This window comes from Melanerpes formicivorus, unplaced genomic scaffold (assembly GCF_026170545.1).
Source record: "Melanerpes formicivorus ecotype bairdi unplaced genomic scaffold, bMelFor1.0.p_v2 SCAF_1, whole genome shotgun sequence".
Lineage (NCBI taxonomy): Eukaryota > Metazoa > Chordata > Aves > Piciformes > Picidae > Melanerpes > Melanerpes formicivorus.
In genome coordinates this window covers 9667444-9688520 of record NW_027142353.1, presented here as the reverse complement: position 1 = coordinate 9688520, position 21077 = coordinate 9667444, and the positions used below count along the sequence as shown (strand labels likewise).

The 21077-nt window shown below is 37.4% G+C and overlaps 1 protein-coding gene across 2 annotated transcripts in view; it reads right to left on the bottom strand.

Moving 5' to 3' along the window:
- Nucleotides 1–15148: 15148 nt before the first annotated feature.
- LOC137451403 (uncharacterized) overlaps nucleotides 15149–21077 on the bottom strand; it is a 71184-nt gene continuing 65255 nt past the window's right edge. For both annotated transcript variants that reach the window (XR_010989860.1, XM_068158941.1), the window contains one exon: nucleotides 15149–19675. Coding sequence is in view for 1 of the 2 variants with exons in the window: in XM_068158941.1 (XP_068015042.1) it covers nucleotides 19652–19675 (24 nt within the window). In the remaining variant the exon portion in view is untranslated. The remainder of the gene's footprint in view (nucleotides 19676–21077) is intronic.

The following is a 21077-nucleotide window of genomic DNA, read 5'->3' as shown; positions in this document are numbered from 1 at the left end:
AAGGAAGGAAGGAAGGAAGGAAGGAAGGAAGGAAGGAAGGAAGGAAGGAAGGAAGGAAGGAAGGAAGGAAGGAAGGAAGGAAATGTAAATAAATGAGTGGAAAAAAGAACCATAGATGGTGTAAGTTCACCCAAGAGGTCAGTAATAGATGTGAGGCTGTTATCTGTGTGCTCCACAGGTGTCTGAATTGAAGTTCCAATTTAGATGAAATATTGTTCAGTTCATGTGACAAGATTAGAGGTCATCATAAATGTTGCCTCAGAACCTGACACTAGGTCTTTGACAGCAGCCGTTTCTCTCTGCAGATTAATTCCTGTTGCTCTGAAGAAGATGCTAGCACATATGTTGACTCTATAACTTGAGCACATCAAATAAAATCATAAACACTCCCATGTGAACAAATATATATATTAATATATATATTTACTTAATTTCATATAAATAAATAAAGATATAAGTATATTTGTGTTTATGTATGTGTGTATATAAACACCCCCTTGTGACGTTTGTGCATGCTGTATACTGATTTTGGAATATATAACCAAGTGTATACTTACAATTTTATCCAGAATTGTCTTTGTCAGAAGTCTAAGAATACCTGTTCTCTGTCCTTCCTGCCTTTGCTAATGGAAAAATATCCAACTCCACGGAATTTCTAAAATTTTAAGAGCTATCTCATTAAATTAAGTCCATATTTTTATATGCAAATTACATTCAGAGATGTTGCCAGTGATTATATCTATGCAAGAACATGGAAAAATGTTAAAAATATGCATGACAAGAACCTTATCCATTTTTGTGCTTTTTAAATATTTTGTCTGTGACTTGAAAAGTTTTGGGCCATCTGTATAAGTATATTTCAGGCTACACATTACTGCACCCCAAGCAAAAGTTACTCAAACTATGAAAACTGATATAATACTGTTAATATTCAGACTATAGCTGGCAAAAGACTGCACATAAATTCACTATTAGTTTGCTTGAGGTAGATTAATTTAAAAGAAATAAGGACAATGTATTTTAAAAGCACTTAAATACCCAGAGTAATTTTTAAGGTTATATTTAAGGGGGAAAAGAAAGTCCTTCCAAGCTGAGCTTTGAGAACTTTGAAAGATTCTATATTATTATTTTTTGAAAAAGAGAATAAATATTTTTAAAAGATCCTAAAATTTAAGTATTTTATTCGGTATCTTATGAAATTAAATTCCACACAAAAATAATATGATTTGCAGACAGAAGTTTTAAATATCTGTGATTAGCACTGCAAGATATAGGCAAAAAAAAAAAGATAGATAAAACCCACATAAATACAAGTGGTGAGATTTATCAGATGACCTATGAAAATAATCCATTATAAAATTTAGCTCTCATGAAAACAACAGTTACTGAAATCCATGCACAGCTAAAAAGATGTCAATACTAAAAGAAAGTAGCATACATTCAACTGCAAAGAAACAACAATGAAAAAAAAACAAAACAAAACCAACCAACCAGCCAAAACACAAAAAACCCAAACCAAAACAACAAACAAAAAACCACAGGAAAATATGTGCTAGTGACGTTACTATTGTTTATGACAGCCATAAATATGGCTTTCAGAGTTCTATCTACACTCAAAAAGATTTGTCAAAAGGCTGATTAATTCACTAAGAGATACAAATGACTGCTAGAAGAGAGCTGTGTCCTTTCCCCTTTAGTTGTCATTTCATCTTTCTGAGAAGGTTATTGTCGTCAAGAGACTGCAACAAGACTAAATGTCATCCCTCTTAGTGTTTGAGACATATATGACACATTTTCTATTTAGAAAGAAAACAGGCAGACTGTTTCAATGAGATAGAGATTCCCTGAGGGACAGGATCTATTAAAATAGTTGACAAAATGAAAGATTTGATAGCCAGAAGCAAAGGGAGGCATACAGAGTGCATGCAGTATGTACTGTTTTTCCTATGCACCGAATCATGTTGGCAGCAGGCAGTGACAGCCCAACCTTACGAGTGCTGGTATGTTACAGACAAAAGGAAGGTTATGAGTCTGAGCAAAGCATGCACAGCCAAATCTCATGGTTTCAGGTTACTCTTATCTGTTCTTTTTAGCGAGGTGGAATCAGGTAGTACAGTGTGAAATTTTCCATTGAAAAAGGTAAATGTTGTGCACATTTAGCCATAAATGCATTTTTATCAAGGATAACTAGAAGCTTATGCTTTGAAAAACATGTTTCAATAACACATGAAATATGAGAGATGGAGTTCTAAAGTTCTCAAGATTGCCTGACTTCTGTGTTCACCAGGGTAGATACACATTTCATCTAAGGAGATATAGCCAGAATTAGAATACAATTAGTCTTCCTGAGCCTAAATTTAAACATGTACTGAGCAGAAAGGTAGCTAGAGATCCATATTCAGGCATGTAAATTGTATACAGAAACACAGATCCACAGGAAAATGAAGCCTAAGCTATTTACACTTCTAAAGATTTGCATAGTACTATAAACATGTTCTTATCACATTTATAGTACCATGAAATTATTTCAGATATAAGAGGTAATGTCACTGCAATTCTATGACCAAAATGTTATACTGACAAACAAAATGAGAACTCTGATCCTTTAACTAAGGCTTTTTATTGGATGCCCATAGAAGTAAAATGAACCAGAGTATAGCACATTAGAAAATAGTCTATGAGGTCAGGTAGCTAGATTTTTGTATTACTTACAGTCCATTTTTGCCATTAGTCAATACAAAAAAACCTGTCTGCTTAATTTTTCTTTCTGGCTGATTGACCATGCTTAAAAGATTCAGCTCTGCACCTACTAAGATCAGTGAAATGACTACCAGTAGTTTCAAAGGCCAGTAAATCAAGATCTAAATTCTGACTCCCCTGGGAGAAAGTAGCATATGGCTAGCTGACTACTCTTCTCACAGTCCTACCTAAGAGAAAGAAAAAGAGGGTATGTAATGACACATGGGTAACCTGCACCTTCTCCTTTGTTTTTCAGCATCACTTCAGAACTGAAGCTCCTTTCACAGTTGCAGAGTATAGGAAGCAAGAAAGCAAAAAGGAAATAAGGGTGTATCTGCATTATTATTATAGTAATATGCATTTTATTCAGAGACATAAAAGGAGAAATATATGCATAGCTAGGATTTCCTAAGAAAGAGCAGTTAATTTGGTTTTGTCTTGCTATTGCACCTGATACTAAATATTTTTGATGTCTTTCTATTGGCTTAATCAAATAATTCAGAATTCAATTTTTCTAATACTAAATTACCAGATAATTTTTAATTCTATTTTTTTCATTCTGCAGTCACTAGTGTTTATTTGTTTTGAAAAATATTGTGCCATGACTGACAGTTTAGTTCTTCTAATGGTTATGCGTCCATTAAACATATTTCACTCTTTATTTTACCTGATGATCCAATCTCTTCTTTGTATGCAAGACAACATTATTGCTTAATATCACTTTGATGAAAGAACCAAAGAATTATAACATGGAAGCACAACCTAGCTCTTTAAGATTTATTTGCATTGAACAATGCAAATCAAATATGTAGCATTATTTGCTGAAATATATTCCTAAAATGCCAGCAATTAAATTTTGTAAGGAAACATGCTGTTGTCTGTTGCATCAATGTTGAATTTAATTGGCATGATTATAGGCTTAGATAGGCATAATAAAGATAATAATTTAAAAAAATCCAGGCTGACAAGTACTTCAAATTCATTATGTAGCTAAAAGAATATTTTATCAGAAATTATAGATACTCAGACAACTTTAGTATTGACCCACTTTTTATAACGAGAGGTCATTACTCCACTCATTACCTTGATGCTACTCTTCCCTTCACTTGGAAAGTAATGAATTGCATTTTCAGTGGTATAATGTGCTTTCTTTGAACATTCAGCAACAGGGTTGCTGTTATGATATATCTTCCCAATTACTTCCCCATTGTGCCTTTTTTTATAGCCTTAGGTCACTTGTCTTTCTTTGGATTGCTTTCATACTCTTCATACTTAATGATCTTGTTAAGAGGTACTGAACTGACATTCAGAAGACAGTTTATTTTTAGGCATCAGCACATTCCTCTGTATGTTTGCCAGTCACCTAGTCTAAATTTCATCTCCCCACATTGTAAATGAATAAAAAAAACCCAAACATTTTTTTTTTTCTTCACTCTCTTTCTTTTTCTCCCATCTTTCATTGTCTTTGATTCAAGCTGAAAATCTCCAATACTACACATTGGCCAAAACAACCCCATGCAGCGCTGCAGGCTGGGGTCAGAGTGGCTGGAGAGTGGCCTGGCAGAGAGGGACCTGGGGGTACTGGTCGATAGTAGGTGGAACATAAGCCAGCAGTGTGCCTAGGTGGCCAAGAAAGCCAATGCCATCCTGTCTTGCATCAGGAATAGTGTGGCCAGCAGGAGAAGGGAAGTCATTGTGCCCCTGTACTCAGCACTGCTTAGGCCACACCTTGAGTACTATGTCGAGTTCTGGGCCCCTCAGTTTAGGAAAGATATTGAGTTGCTGGAATGTGTACAAAGAAGGGCAACAAAGCTGATGAGGGGTTTGGAGTACAAGCACTATGGGGAAAGGCTGAGGGAGCTGGGGTTGCTTAGCCTGGAGAAGAGGAGGCTCAGAGGAGACTTTATTGCTGTCAACAACTACCTGAAGGGAGGTTGTAGCTGGGTGGGGGTTGGTCTCTTCTCCCAGGCAACCAGCACCAGAACAAGAGGACACAGTCTCAAGCTGCAGCAGGGGAGGTTTAGGCTGGATGTTAGGAAGAAGTTCTTCCCAGCAAGAGAGATTGGCCATTGGAATGTGCTGCCCAGGGAGGTGGTGGAGTCACCATCACTGGAGGTGTTTAGGAAGAGCCTGGATGAGGCACTTGGTGCCATGGTTGAGTTGCTTAGATGGTGTTGGGTGATGTGTTGGACTCGATGATCTCAAAGTTCTTTTCCAACCTGTTCTGTTCTGTTCTGTTCTGTTCTGTTCTGTTCTGTTCTATTCTATTCTATTCTATTCTATTCTATTCTATTCTATTCTCTAACCATACTTATAAACTATCCCATAAAAGCAATATACCGTGGATCTTTGGTATTAGAGTTGCTGTACAAGATATAACTTCCAAGAACTGTATGCCAGTGAAACAATTCTCCATCCTGGAGTATGCTGATGTACTCACGTAAAAATTATCTATTTTGTCGTTTATGAGTTTAAGATGTTTGTGGGATTTCTTTTTAACATGAATATTTTACATCTTAAAGGCTCAGACTTGTTTGTTTGGTTTTGGGGTTTTGTTTTAATTGTTTTGTTTTGTTTTTTCTTTGGCTTTTGTTTGTTTTTTGTTATTTACATTTAATTTAATTTACATTTCATTTACATTTACATTTACATTTACATTTACATTTACGTAGTTGCTATTAACCATACAGTTCTGTGGTTTAGACAGTTTGGATAACAGTATTTCCCCCGGAAATCTATTGCTAAGTAAAAACTGAAATCCAGAGTAATATCACCTTACAAAAAAACCTCCAACCAACCAAACAACAAAACCCACACCACAGCAGGGTGGTTTAACTTAACAAAAGGCCTAATCTTGAAAATTTGAAGCAACGTAAGTTTAAGAAAGTAACACAAAACTCCTAGGGTAGGAAAATTCTGTGAAAATGCTAATTGGCAAGTAGTTCTTTTTAAGTATATTCTCAGTTATGGAGGATACAGAACCTGCCTGCAGCAGCTCAGAAAAAAAAAGAATTATGTTTCAGGCAAGTACAATCCTTCTTTAATCTTTGATTTGAGAATAGGTATATGCAACTTTTTTGCCACTTTGTTCTTCGTTCATCTCATTTTTTTCTTCACAGTCTTCCCCACCTATAACAAAGAGGAGGACTCTCCTAGCTTACTAGTACCTTTCAGCTGTGATGTAGTTGTCAAGTTCGCAAAAAAGTAAGATATTAACCAAATGAATGAAAAATTCCCCATGATGTATGCAATCCAAAATTTCTGAGGAAAAATGAAAAAAAAACAAAAAACAAAAAACAACACCACCCAAACCCAAACCAAACCAACAAAACCCTGCTGACTACCATAGCATTGAATAAAAATAGTAAGCTCTTTCTCATCTGAAGCATTCTTTATAAGTGGAAGTAAACATTTAACATTAATATCAGTTAAAGTAAATAGAAATCAAGTGAAATCTGTTTGTACACTAGCATAAGAATCTTCAGGTTTATTTCTGAGCAACAGTCCCCAGATGTCAGTGTCATGGAAATCTCAGAAATGTAACAATTCCAAGTTAAATAAATGTACAGTGCATTGCTACTTCTTTAGTGGTTTGTTTTGGGGTTTGTTGGTTTGTTTGGTTGTTTTTTTACTTGTTTTGGTTTGGGTTTTTTGTTTGTTTGTTTTGGTTGATGTAGGAGAAGGGTTGTTTTCAGATAGGTTTGGAAGACTATGAAGAAGATTTGCCTTTGATTGAATTAGAGAAGTCTATGTTTAGTCTTTGACTCAGAAAGGAATGTAAATATCTTGTAACTGAAGAAGAGAAATTAGGCAGAATTTGGTTGGATGTGTTAAAATATTGTTTTGTTTGCTTTTTATGTTTATGGGGGTTTCATATTCTTTGTTGTTTTGTTTTGTTTTGTTTTGTTTTTGAGTGGTAAAACTAAAATTACTTCTTTTCTAAGCATTTATAGTTTTTTTCTGTTTAAATGTTGATAAAATAAATGTTTTATGAAACCTATTATTAGGCTATTCAAAATTCATCTTAGCACTTGAAGTACCTTATGTGTCTTTTGTCCAATTGACATATCAATGTGACTCTAACATATCCTTTCTCTCTTCATCAGAGTATCTGTAGTGAAATTTAGGTCAACTGTAACAAAAAGTTTCTGCTTTCCTGAGCCATAGGATCTGTTCCTTCTATTTCAAATAATGTCATGCTCCCATGAGCTGCAGCAAGAAAACCTGTCCTTTCATTTTTTTCATGGAATTTTTGTTCTCTATTTTGTTCTACACCAATGTTTTTGTTCTACACCAATGTTTTTGTTTTATATTTGCCAAATAATAAAAAAAAACCCCAACACACTAAACAAAGACATGCAAACTGTCAATGCTTACTCTTCATAGTGTGCCTTTGTTTCTTTTTGCCTCTCCTTTATCTGAATGGGCAAACTCCTCAACTAATGCCTCTGAAATGAGTCAGACTAAATTCTATTATTTGTATAATTAATACTAAATATAGCATACATTTGAGGAATTGAAAAAAACAAACAGACTAAAAACATATTTATAAGAAGTTACTAAAATAAATCAAAATAAGTTAAAATTAGATGTGCAGGTGAGTAGTTAGTCACATAAATAATATACAGAGTTAACACAGTGAGTATATTTGGATCCTAGTATACTCAGTAACCCCAGAAATGTCTTATAAACAAGACAATAAAGAAAGAATGAACAAAAAATAGTTGCTTGTTTTATAATATATTTTCATGAAATAGCAATTATCAAAATAATAACAGAGATATTTTAATATATGCATATATAATTTATTTGTTTTTATAAAAGGAGCTTGATAAATAGGCTATTCAAAACGTATTAATTTGCTGCTTTCCTTATATTGGTGTGATGTGCTAATGCAAACACTTAAGTTAGGAGATCAGAGTTTATGACCCATGAGAAAAAGCTTAGTTGGGACCAGCTGAAAAACTGCATATGTATGCAGGTACAGCTTATAGGTGATAAGATTATTCATTAATTGTTTTTTTTTTTTTCATCCTTAGAATGAGTTATAAACATTAACAACTGAATTTCTGAATACAGTCATGGGATGAATAGGGAAACAATGGAATAATTATTAAAGGACTCAACAGTTGATTATGTTGGTAAAGGATTTCACACTAAGCCTTATGTAAATCTATGTTGTTAAGACACAATATGAAATCTTCTTGCCTAGAGTAATGTTTTTCTAGTGCTCACTTTCTCATTCTACAGAAATTTGATTTTCTGCTTAAAAAATTATATATATACAATACACAGGCAAATCTCAGTGACTATCTGAAGTAAAAGTGATAATATTGTCTTTTAAGACCTTAGGGATATAAATAAAGACATTATTATTTTTGGTAATACTTTATAACTTCACAATTTTATCTTCCAGAAATAGTATTTTTAATGTTTAAAAGTGTAAAGATACTGATGTCTCCAAAAGACCTAATTAAATTCAGTTCCAAATTTATATATGTTTATCTATGTTACCTGTAAAATAAACAAACACTATTTTTCACTACTTAAATTATAAGACATGTAAACCCATGTGAACAACAATGAAAATATTTTTAAAGCACTTACAGGTCTTTATGTATGAATAAATATTTTGCACTTTAAGACCTTGCTGCAAAGGAGCTCACATTTTAATTCCACAAGGAAGAAAAGTAGCCTTCAGCCGTTTAAAACTCTGCCTTATTACCACCCTTTTGTTTGCTTTATTTATCAAGTGAAAGAAAGACAGTTCTACACCTTAAATACGCAAAAAATTAATGTCTTATAACAGATAAAGGTATGTGTTACTTCTGGAACAATTGCATAGTGTTTAATAATGCACAGTCACTTCTGTTGTTCATTTAGGAAGGCATATCATATGTATCTGTTGCAGAAGGAGGACTTGCTGTATGACTTGGTGAGACTATGTAGACAAGAACAATTTGCTTATTTATATTTTTGTTTCAAAGACCTTCCTTTTCCAACTCATCCTATTACTGACATAGCAATTAACCAATATTTCTGTAGCTAAGGAGTCCCTTATACCAAAACTATTAAAGACAGCAAGTAAATGATGCCTCACAAAATCACAGAATGATAGGAGTTGGAAGTGACCTCTGAAGATCATCTATGCCAGATGCCCTGCCAAAGTGGGTTCACCTAGAATAGGTAGCACAGGACAGAGTCCAGGTAGCTTTTTAATTACTCCAGAGATGAAGACTCTACCCCCCCTCTAGGCAGCCTGTTTCAGTGCTCTGCCACACTCAAAGTTCAAGAAGTTCCTGCTCATATTTAGATGGAAATTCCTATGTTCAAGTTTGTTTGCTTTTTTATGACAGTGTTATTAATATGAAGCTAGTTAGTGATTGTAAATGCAGTGTTTGGTGGTTCATTAGTCAGTCAATTCTCTCTTCACAGCAATATTCACATAATGTGAGCTGATTAAATTATGTGATTTCAAATTGAACAATGAGTAGAGTAACAATTTGTATTCAAAGATGGTCATTAAATTGCCATATGATCTCCAGCTATACAGCAAAAGAAAAGTATAAACAGGTCATTAAAGTCTGTCTTACAATACACATGTACACAGTTCTGTCAAGGCTGTAGATTCTAAATGATCAAAAAGCTGTAACAACTGTAAGATTAGCATGTTATGAAAGAAGTTTCACAAGACATGGGTTTGAAAGAGTTGGCTAAAAAGAAATTAGAACTATGGTTGGAATGCAGTTTGTGGTTAGACATCCCACTGTGAGTAAGTGCCTACATCACTGTGTACACATGAGTCAGATATTTAAATTCCTACCATAGTCAATGGGGATCAGAAGCTTTACTAACCTACTTAAACATGGATATAGTTGCAACATCTAACATCAGCATGACTATTGCAAATATTACATACCTGTTGGAGAACTCAATGGTGTGGTCTCAGGATGACAGCTGCTGTACCCCAAGGTATTTCACATAGTATGAGATAGATGTGAATGTTTACACAGTCTCTGGAAATTGATTCCAGCTTCCCAAGCTGGCTAAGTTAAAAAGCAAGAGCTGGTCAGCTAGGCTTGAGTATCAGCGTGAAATAAGTCTGTGATACTGCTTAAATTTTGCATACTCCTTTGTATCGTCTTGGACACTATACACTCTCTCAGATGAAATTACAGTGTTTGGGATATAAAATAGACCAAGTATTCCTCTCAGCAGCTAGTAGGATATTCTGTTTTGGGAAATTAAGAAATTGAATGGGATTGATTTGAGCTATATCATATCACATATCTCTAGTTTTTCAAATTCCCTGGATTAAATATAAAATGGCCTGTTCTAGTGGCCGTTTCACTGGTTCTTCAGTTTATGTGCTTTTTGAAGCACATAACTGTTTCCATGATCAATACAAGTAAAGAACCTGGGAATAAAGTTTAGATTCCCTTTTTAATTTTCAAATTCTGATCTCCACTTAAAAAAGTTTTTTCCTGGCCCCAACTGAAAAGGAGTAAGTTATCAAATACAATCTCAGTAAGTGCATATTTTATAAGGTACTGTTTTTGTCAGGTGAATTCACAAAATCACAGAATGTTAGGGGTTGGAAGGCACCTCCAAAAATTGAGTCTAATTCCCCTGCCTTAGCAGGAACACCTAGGGCAGGCTGCACAGGAAAGCACTCAGGTGGGTTTTGAAAGTCTTCAGAAGAGAATGCTACACAAACTCTAAGCAGCCTGTTCCAGTGCTCCATCACCCTCACTATAAACAAGTGTCTCCTGATATTGAGGTAAACCTTCTGTGTTCTAGCTTGTATCCATTGTTCCTAGTCCTCAGAAAGTTTGCCAGCAGTGCCAGGTTGTGTGGGTGCAGTCAATATACTGGAGGAAAGGGTGCCATCTAAAGGAACCTTGATAGGCTGGAGAGGTGGACTCGTGCAATCCTCATGGAGTTCAATAAAGCCAAGTGCAAGATTCTGCAAATGGATTGAGGCAATTCCAAGCACAAATACAAGCTGTGTGGTGAGTAGATTGAGTACAGCCCTGCAGAGAAAAATTTCAGGTATTGGTGGATGAAAAACTGAATGTGAGCCAGCAACTGTGATGACTCGAATGACTCGAAGACCAGAGTCATTAAGGGCTATCAGCATGCATCTATGGGGCCAGGCTGATAGCCCTTAATGACTCTATTGTCTTAAACAAAGTGTTGGACAGACGGGATAATGACTGATGGCCCTTAACAGCTCTTGAGGAGAGCTGTGGAGGTGGGAATTACCTCTTTAAAACCAACGCAACAGCTCCACGGAAAGGCCAATGGCAGGCATTACACTGGAGTGCACATCTCACTTGTGCACACCTCTCTGTAATTTGGAGAGACCATATCTCCTCCTGTCCCTCCTCCCCCTCTCTTCTCCTCCTTCCCCTTTCTTCTCCTCCTTCCTCCTTCCCCCCCCCTCCCCCCCCCCCCAGTTAAAAGAGTATAAAAAGACTATAATTCTGGGGTCCACGTGTACAAAAGACCCTGCTGGGATGCACACCCACAAACAAGAGCTTGGACTCTGCCCATGAAATACCAAGAGAACAAAGGGCACTGATATCTTTCTTTTTCTCTTGCTTGTCAACTCACTTTTCTTCTCTCTCTCATTTTTTCTGTCTCATTTTTCTTCCCATTTTACCTCTATTCTGGTCCAATCAGGATTCCTTAAGGTGCAAGTGCCCAAGATTGCATATAGAATAGAATAGAATAGAATAGAATAGAATAGAATAGAATAGAATAGAATAGAATAGAATAGAATAGAATAGAATAGAATAGACCAGGTTGGAAGAGACCTTCAAGATCATCGTGTCCAACCCATCAACCAATCCAACCCACCTAAACTACTAAACCATGGCACCAAGCACCCCATCAAGTCTCCCCCTGAAAACCTCCAATGATGATGACTCCAACACCTCCCCAGGCAGCCCATTCCAATGAGCAATCACTCTCTCTGCAGAGAACTTCTTAACATCCAACCTAAACCTCCCCTGGCACAGCCTGAGACTGTGTCCTCTTGTTCTGGTACTGGCTGCCTGGGAGAAGAGATCATCATCTGCCTGTCTACAACCTCCCTTCAGGTAGTTGTAGACAGCAATAAGGTCACCCCTAAGCATCCTTTTCTCCAGGCTAAGCAATCCCAGCTCCCTCTCTTTCCTCATAGGGCTTGTGTTTCAAACTCCTTACCGACTTCATTGCCCTTCTCTGGACTCATTCCAGCAAGTCAACATCCTTCCTAAACTGAGGGGCCCAGAACTGGACACAGTACTCGAGGTGCAGCCTCACCAGTGCAGTGTACAGGGGCAGTACAATAAACCTAATTCATCAGATGTTTGGAGTCAATTCACCTTAATTTACTCCAAGGGAAATTTTGGACCCCTCCCTGCAGACTGGGGATAGGTCGGGACATCGAATCATGACAGCTGCATCAAAATAAGTGTTGAGAGTGGTAATTCTCCTCCTTTGCTCCACTCTCCAGAGACCTGACCTGGAGTACTGTTTACAGCTCTGGGGCGTGTAGTATAATAAAGACATAGACCTGCTTGAGCAGGTCCAGAGAAGTGCCATGAAGATGATCAGGAGGCTGGAACACCTCTCCTGTGAGGACAGGGTGGGATGGCATTGTTAAAGTCTGAAAGAAAAGGTGGTTTGGGGTATTTTGTACCAACCTTCCAGTTCCTAAAGGGAGTCTAAAAGAATGCTGTTAGAGAGGAACTGATTACGAGGACATGTAGTGTCAGGACAAGGGGTAATGGTTTTAAACTGAAAGAAAGTAGGTTTAGAATAGATGTAAGGAAGACATTATTTGCTGAAAAGGTGGCAACACACTGGAACAGGCTGCCTAGAGAAGTTGTGGATGTTCCCTTCCTGAAAGTGTTCAAGGTCAGGTTGGATGCAGCTTTGAGCAATCTGACCTAGTGGAAGCTGCTCCTGCCCAGAGTAAGGAGGGTGGAACCAAGTGATTGTTAAGGTCCCTTCCAACGCAAACCAGTCTATGATTCTATTCATACTCACCCAGCAAACATTTACTTAACAAAAATTATTTGGATTCCTCAGTGGCTACTGATTTACAAAACTAGGTGCACTGTACAAAAGATATGCATAATATGAAGAATGGAGAAGGAGTCTGTTGATTCTTTGTACATCACAATTTCTTCCAAACTTCAGGCTGAACAAAATAATATATTTGAAGTTCTCATACGTAATCATGGAGAAAATGAGAAAGTGACTAAAAGAGCTTAGTTCTCATGAAGAATTTGTGCCCTTCCTGTGTATGAAGTTGCTTGAATCCTGACACATTTCCAGTGTTTCTGTCTCACAGTACATAGTATTATCAAGGATAACTAAAGAGAGACCAAGTGATAACTGAATTAGCTCTAAATGTGTTTTATGGTTCTGGCATTTCATTGTTGGTTTGTTTGTTTGTTGGTTTTTTTTTTTTTAGGGGGTTGAGTGGAGGGGTGGTGTTTTTTTGTTGTTTGGGTTTGAGTTTGGGGTTTGTTTGTTCAAGGCTAATGTGTGTGTGATGTTAAAATTATGATTATGACATGTTAAGTTATGGGATATCTCTTTAGTCAGCTGTTCTGTGTCCCCTCCCAACTTCTTGTGCTCCCCCAGCACTGCTCAGCAATAACATTCCCAGTTTGAGCCTTAACCGGAGTTTAAGAGCTCAGATAGCAAACTGAGAATTCCCTCCCCCCGCCTTTTCTCTGATGTAGGAAAAGGAGAGAAAGAAGAAAAAGGGGTAGGGGAAAAGAGAAGGAGGTAAATCTACCAAAAAATAACCTGCAGTTGGTTTGGAAGTAGGACAAGTAAATTTTTTAACAAAATATATGTATAGCAGTAACAGGAAGGGTTTACAAGGATGACGAATAAGGATGAATAGGAAAATATACAAAACCAGATTTAGATGGCCTTATATCTCCCTCAATGTATGTGGATTTCAGTCCTTTAGAGAAGTGTAGATGCAGCAGGGAGAAGACCAGGCCCAACCACATGGCAGAACCAGGAGGCTAGCAGTGGCTGAGGCTCCTTTCAAACAGGCGAGGCAGGAGCAAAAAGAGCAAATGGCTGCAGTGTCTTCCTTTTTATGGGCTTGCTGGACAGGAAGGGGGAGTGTAATAGACCACCTTTGACCTGGGGGACCCCTTCTCCTGGGAGGGGGAAACCAAGTCACTCTGTGTTCACCTGGATCAGGTTTCTTTTGTCCCCTGGGGAAGCAGAGCTCTCATAGCCCTCCTCCAGGGTGTTTGTAACCCAGCACAACTGTTTTTATCACAAATCCAAAATGGCAACATACTAGCTACTATGATGAAAATTAACTCTATTCCAGTCAGGGATAGGTACACTGGACATTGAATTAAATTTTTTTTTCACTTTTTCTTTTCTTTCCTCTCTTGATCTCTTCCCTAAAACAGTAGAGGGGATAGATACAGACAGAAAGTAATAGAAATAGAACCTACTTTACTACACCACTTTCAGAATTGCTATCTGAAATGTAACAGGGAGAGTGATCTTTCTCTTAGGCATTAACATTCTTATCACTCAGATGGTTCAGATTGGTTTGGTGGTTGGTGGTGGGGTTTTGTTTTTTTTTTTTTTTGTTTGTTTCTTTCTTTCTTTGTTTTTTGGCTACAGCATTTTGTGAATATTTTAATGTCTACCAGAATTACTGCCATTGGTCTTTACTACTGAAGGAATGTCCAATGGTTTAACTTTGTAGTATAATCTAATCAGGAAAGCCTAGATAATGTAAAGATTTTTCATCTGGTTCTGTTGTATTTGTATTTTTGACATACTGCATCTAGGCTATAACTTCAGTTGCAGGGATTCTCCACCAATTTAATGCATTGTAGCTTATGTAACTTATGTGAAAAAAAACCAACATATCTTATGCTCAAAACCAAGAATAAATGGTTAATCTTGCTTAAATCTCAAGCTTAATGAATTATTCCAGATTGATCAAATTAATAAATTAGAGAATAGAGGCAAATAAAATTGGAAACCCCAAACCTTTTCAGCTGGGCTGGCTAAGGGCTAGGGTGATGGGGGAGTCATTTTATCACTGGCTTCTGCTGTTGCTTCTGGTTTTGCTGTGCTTTTCTGTGAAACAGGCTAAGGTAACTGTACACTGCATCATTTTATTAAACATTCCTTATCTCAACCCGTTTTTTTTTTCTTTCTTTTTTTTTTTCCCTCTCTTATCTATGTGTGTGGGTTTCCCTTGTGAGAGTGGGCTGTCTGTCGAAGGTTTGACAGGGGAGGGCCACAAGCCTTCTTTCCACTCCCCATAAGTAAAGGGAAGAAAATTGAAAGGAAAAAAAACCACAGCTGGATTAGCAAAGGATTGTGTACTGTATTTACAAAGCAGTTTAGGGAATGCAGGTTTATATACAGAATTTACAATATTTACAATATATACATAGAAATATACAACAAAGTAACACAGAATGAGATTCCTTTCCCCCCGTCTGGAGGAAGGGTTTCCCCCTGTACCCCCTTCTCTCCCCTTTTTCCCCAAAGAGGGTTAGAAAGAGAGAAAAAGGAATATTTTTTTAATTAAAAGCAGAAATATGGTTAGAGCAAATGTGTTAGCAGAGGCCTTATCTTTTTCCAAGGTCAGTCTGGCTGAAAGCCCAGAAGCTGTGAGCTGCGGGAAGGAGAAAGTGTAAGACTGAGACTAGTATCACTGGGAATCAAAGTTGCTTTCTACCAATCCACCAATGAAATTAGCTTAGACCTGTCTTGTTTATAAAACATTCGGCCATGGTGCCCCTTTGTTAAAGGCACCACCTCAAATGGTCACACTGTCTTAAACCAGTACAGTTGGTCTTACTGTGAATGAGTGATGGGACACTTTTTTATGCCCCTGATGGAACATCCTGTTGTTAGAACTGACATCTTCAGGAATATTCAGGAATACGGCACATCAGAGAAGTTATGAGTTTATGCAAGGAGAAAATTAGAAAAGCCAAAGCCCATCCAGAAATTAATCTGTTTTCAGCAGTTAAAGACAATGAGAAATGATTGTACAAATATACTAGCGACAAAAAGAAGACTCAGAAGAATCTCTAACTTTTATTTGATGCAAAGGGAAACATAGAAACATAGATAAAAAGGATGAGGAGATGGCTGAGGTAGTCAACACCTTCTTTGTATCAATCTATTAAAAAATCATAGAGAATGTCTTATCCAGCTCCTTCAGCACTCCTGGGTGCATCTGTCTCAGTTCAGAGAGGGAAAGAAACTCAGTTCTTTTGAAAATTCCTGTGTTATGAAATTAGAGGCACAAATGAGACCACAGTATCAACAGCTATACTATTTATTACATAAATAAAGTGGATGGATCAGAAGGGGAGAGAGAGAAAATAGAGAGGGAGAGAGAGAAGAGAGAGAGAGAAGAGGAATTATTTTACCACACCCCTCAGCCCCCCAAGACAGTTTGAGTCTGTGGAGGAAAGGTGCTGAAGGAGATGTTGGGTCTGTAGGGAAAGGATGTAGAAGAAAGGTCTGGGCAGCCTCTTCAGCTCTATGAATTGCAGCAGGTGGAACTTAGATCACAGAGAGAGGGTTCTGCTTCTTCCAGGCTCCATGGTGATGTCTCTGTCATTTTTCCTCTCCTGGTACTCTTTCCATTTTTCTTCAGAGCAGCATTGCCCCTGGCTTTTCCTTCTCTCGTGTTTTCCTTCTCAGCAGCATTGTCCTTCTCCTGTGTTTTTCTTCATCAGTGTTTTCCTTCTGTGTTTTTGGTTCTCCTGTGTTTTTCTTCTACTGAGCCAGTAGATACTCAAGTCTTTTATACAGTTTTTAGTCCTTAGGTACGTGTCAAAGTATTGTCCCTCAGGAAATAAGGGGCCAGGTGGTGAATCCATTGTCTCACCATCCTCCCTTTCTGGGGTACCTGATAGTGGAGATTATCTTGTCTTATGCATATTCCTCAGTCCATTGTTGTCAGGCCAGCTGTGGTCCAGTGAGCAATGTTATCTTTGTGCTTTCCCAAGAATCGTTCCAGTGGCTCTGCCCAATACACATCAGCTATTGTCTGAGCAAGCAGCAAAGGTGATTTTATCTTTGTTGAGTCACATCGGGAGAGAAAAGCCTTAGTCTCTCAGAGCATCTCATCAGTTCTCTCAGTCTAGCTCTGTGGTCTTCAGATGATTTACCATTCCTACCAATATACCCACTTAAGGTTCTTCTCCCTATACCAGATGTATTGTTATTTTATTTATAGTTTTCAGAAATGGGCAAATACCTGAGATATACATTAGAATAAACATTCATTGTAGTGCTTCTGTCTGTATTTACAAAGGATTGTAGAAGTATAGGATTAAAAGGAGTACTTTAATCAGAAATCATGCTCCAGAAAGCAGACTAGATATGCTTGTGCTTATACAAAACAATATCTGAGTTTATAATCAATAAAAGACAAGTACAAATCCCTCTCTACTACTATAACAACTAATAGACATCATAAATATGATATTATCAGTACTGCTACTGAAAACAAGAAAAACTGAACAAAAGGTTATTGCTGGATTATATTGCTAGACAGCTTTCACCAGTAAACTGGAAGACGAGGGTGAGGTGATTCTGATGATAGAAGGGACACCATCCGAAGTGTTGCCTAAAGCAAAACAGCCTGCTCCCCCAGCCCCGCATCAGAACTTGTTCCCTCAAAAAAACAGAGGGTAATTGTCATTGGTGATTCCCTCCTGAGGGGAACAGAGGGCCCCATATGTCAGCCGTATCCTTCCCACAGGGAAGTCTTCTGTCTCCCTAGGGCCTGGGTCAGAGATGTTACCAGAAGGCTGCCTAGTCTGGTACAGTCCTCTGATTACCATCCCTTGATAGTTATGCAGATAGGGAGCGATGATGTTGAAACCATAGGTCCCAAGGCAATCAAAAAGGACTTTGAGGCTCTGGGAGAGCTGGTTGAGGGGTCAGGGGCACAGATAATTTTTTCATTAATACCCTTAGTTGCAGGAAGAAATACTGGTGTCACCAACAGAATTTTGTTTTGTTCAATCTTGGGGAACTTTCTATGACACCAGGTCTGCTAGCAACAGATGGAGTACATACATTCAAGAGGGGCAGAAAAATCCTAGCACATGAGAATGGCCTATCCCACAGAGGGAAAAGGGCTCTAGGAAGGGAGTTGGCAGGTCTCATTGACAGGGCTTTAAATTAGATTTGAAGGGAGAAGGGGCTGAAACCAGTCCCCCATGACAGAAGTCTGGGGGTGGTAAGCTGAAGTCAGGGGTGAAACCAGCAGCCCAGCTAAAGTGCATGTAATGCACATAGTATGGGTAACAAACAAGAGGAGCTGGAAGTCTTGTTACAGCAGGAAAGCTATGATGTAGTTGCCATCACATGACCAGAGCACTGTTACCAATGGCTGCAGGCTCTCAGGAGAGACAGGTGAGGGAGAAGGGGTGGAGGAGTGGCCCTGTACATTAGAGAGGCTCTAGATGTCATGGAACTAGAGATTAAGGATGATCAAGTTGAGTGTCTGTGGGTGAGAACTAGAGGGAAGGCCAACAAGGTGGACATCCTGGTTGGAGTCTGATATAGACCACCTAACCAGGATGAAGAGGTTGATGTTGTTCATTACAGCTGAACTGAATGGAGATGCCTCAACTAAAAAAACTTAGGCTGAAATGATGAGAATGTGACAGATATGGATTATATGAGAAAAGTAATTTCCTCCAAGACAGAGTCTTGGTCACTGAGCAAAATATGTTAGCACTATTTCATGCTCTTCCACTTAATATCAGTGATAAAATTATATTACGTGTTTCAGTAACAGACACTGTTCCCTCATCCAAAAAAATAATAATAATAAACCCACTGCAGTAAGAACATTAAACTCCTAAGATTATCATAGAGAATCAAAAGAAAGGGTAGTCTAAAGTGAGGTTATTTTATATTTATATCTTATTACACTCAACAGTTATAATGAAAAAACTAAACAGTGGAGAAAGGTTTTTGATGCTGACAACTTCTACTCTTTTGGATGTAACTACATATTAGGAATAAAAACATACCTTTGCCACCCCTATATGACAGCCCAGTGGAAAGCCCTATGGGTTTCTGTGAATCCAATACTTATGTTCTTACATAACCAGTGAGTAAGTATAGAAGATCATGTAGGTTAATTTTTCTTCCTTTAAAGGGTCATGAGACATGAGTTCCAAAGAGAGAGATCATGCAAGAATGTCAATAAATATTCATTCATAGATAAATCAGTGACATTTTTAAAATCTTGTAGAAGGTGATAGATACAGGAATTTTAGAATCTGGGGGAAAATGTGAGTCTTTAATTTAAGTAGTAGGCTGCAAATAATGGAAGACCTAGAAATTCTTCTCTGATATCAAATGCAAGCCATTTTTTACCTATATTTTTCCCTTCAAATACCACCCAACCATGATAAATCAAGCACAAAGTTACATACGTAGAGTATACATTACTCTGCGGTTAGTTTACTTCATGGAATCTGATTAAAGCTAAGCAAGGTCCCCAGGCAGCTTCAGTCTTACTTAGCTTCTGTATAAAATAATGATGTTCCCTCCCATCAAATTATATATTATTAATTTTTTTATCAATTTGATATTTGTGATGTTTCTGACATCTAAGACAGTAAAAAAAAAAGGGAAAAGATCATTAGTATTATCCAGAATTTCAAAGAAAAACCAAGACAGCTAAGCATAATGAATTATTACACATAATGCCAGTAAGATCTCTCAAAGAACAGGTCACTAGGAGACATTACAGTTGTACATTTCTCTAAGTATTTTTTTAGATACCAGTTCTTTCATTTGCAAAGATTAGTAGCCAGGTGTGCCAAGGGTGTGCCTCAGAATTCTGGTCCACCGCAGGAGACAATTGTCCTTATTGTCCTCCAGGAAGCAGGAGCTAGGTACAATAAGGGGATTGCCTTAACATGTTGGTACACTGCCTTTTGCAAACTGTACCATTCCAATGGGTTACTGTGTGGCCTAGGGAGGGAAGCTGCACCATAAATAGGCAGAAATCCACCATGTGACTAAAGTCTATTTATCTGTTCATACAGTGACAGTGTGGTCATCTCTTGCCTCTATGTCTATAAATAGAGAATACTGTAGTACAGTTACAATTTGACAAAATTTTGGCAGTGGTGTACTGTGCTCAGTGACTCTCCACATGTTAATACATAGGATAGTGATTAACAAGAAGCATATTATACCAACAATCTCTAGGATTACAATGGGGTGCAACACCTGGGGCATCATTCCTGTTTCTGTCTGAAACCATCCAAACAGGGCTTCCTGCCATTGGTATTTTACATTCTTCTTTACTCTTCCTAACATTTTATTTACTTCTTCAACATCATAATGGACTATGATGAGAGTTTTTCATCCAATTTCTTGTGATTATTGTACAAGGTTGATCAAATTAGCATGACAGAGAAGTTGTTTTATTATACTTAGGTTCATCTTGATGGGTACAGATTGTAGCTAATGACATAACAAGTTATCATGAGTAGTTATTGGTATAGGAAAGTTGAAATCAGTCAAGAATCATAAAATTACATTTACATTAGTTGAATTTCTTGGTTAAGTTGTTTATCAGTAAAGATTTACATGTTGTTTGCATTTAAATGCAATCTTTCCCAAGAAATGTAAGTTTTAGGTGTCTGATTCAGGTGGATTTCAAAGTGGCAAATGCTTTGTTCTGTGTTCAAAAAGACGTCTTATGCTTCAAGAGTATCACTTTCACAAGTGAAACCTTGTTCTCAGACAATGCATGCATTTACATAAATTGCTTTTCCCCTTTTGATGGGCTTTACGGGATAGAGTATATGAAGCCTAAATACTACAAAATATTTGCAAAAATAAGTGTTAAAACTCAGCAAGACATATTGGAACTTTTGACTTCACATAGTGTATGTTTACTTCCTTCTAGAGCAGTGAGGACAGAGTAGGTGAAAGACAAATCATGCAAGAATGATTCTTAAGAATGATTGGTGACTTTGATCCTCTTTTATTCATCAATAAAATATTGTCTGTTTCACCTCCTGTCCTGATCTATTTATCCCCTTGCATTTGCACTTAAACTACTTTGTTTCTTTCACTCATCTAAGACAAGCTTATTTACACTTTCAGAATGATTTCTATGTTTTGATCTAGGAACATGCTCTTCTTTTACAGTGTCTTTAAAGTAACTACACAAAGCTTATAATGCTGCATTAAAACTGATATGACTAGTTTAGTTTCCAGTTCTCAGAGATTTTTGTTCCTTTCTTTGTCTTTGTTCTGCTATACTTTAAAAGGTAAAA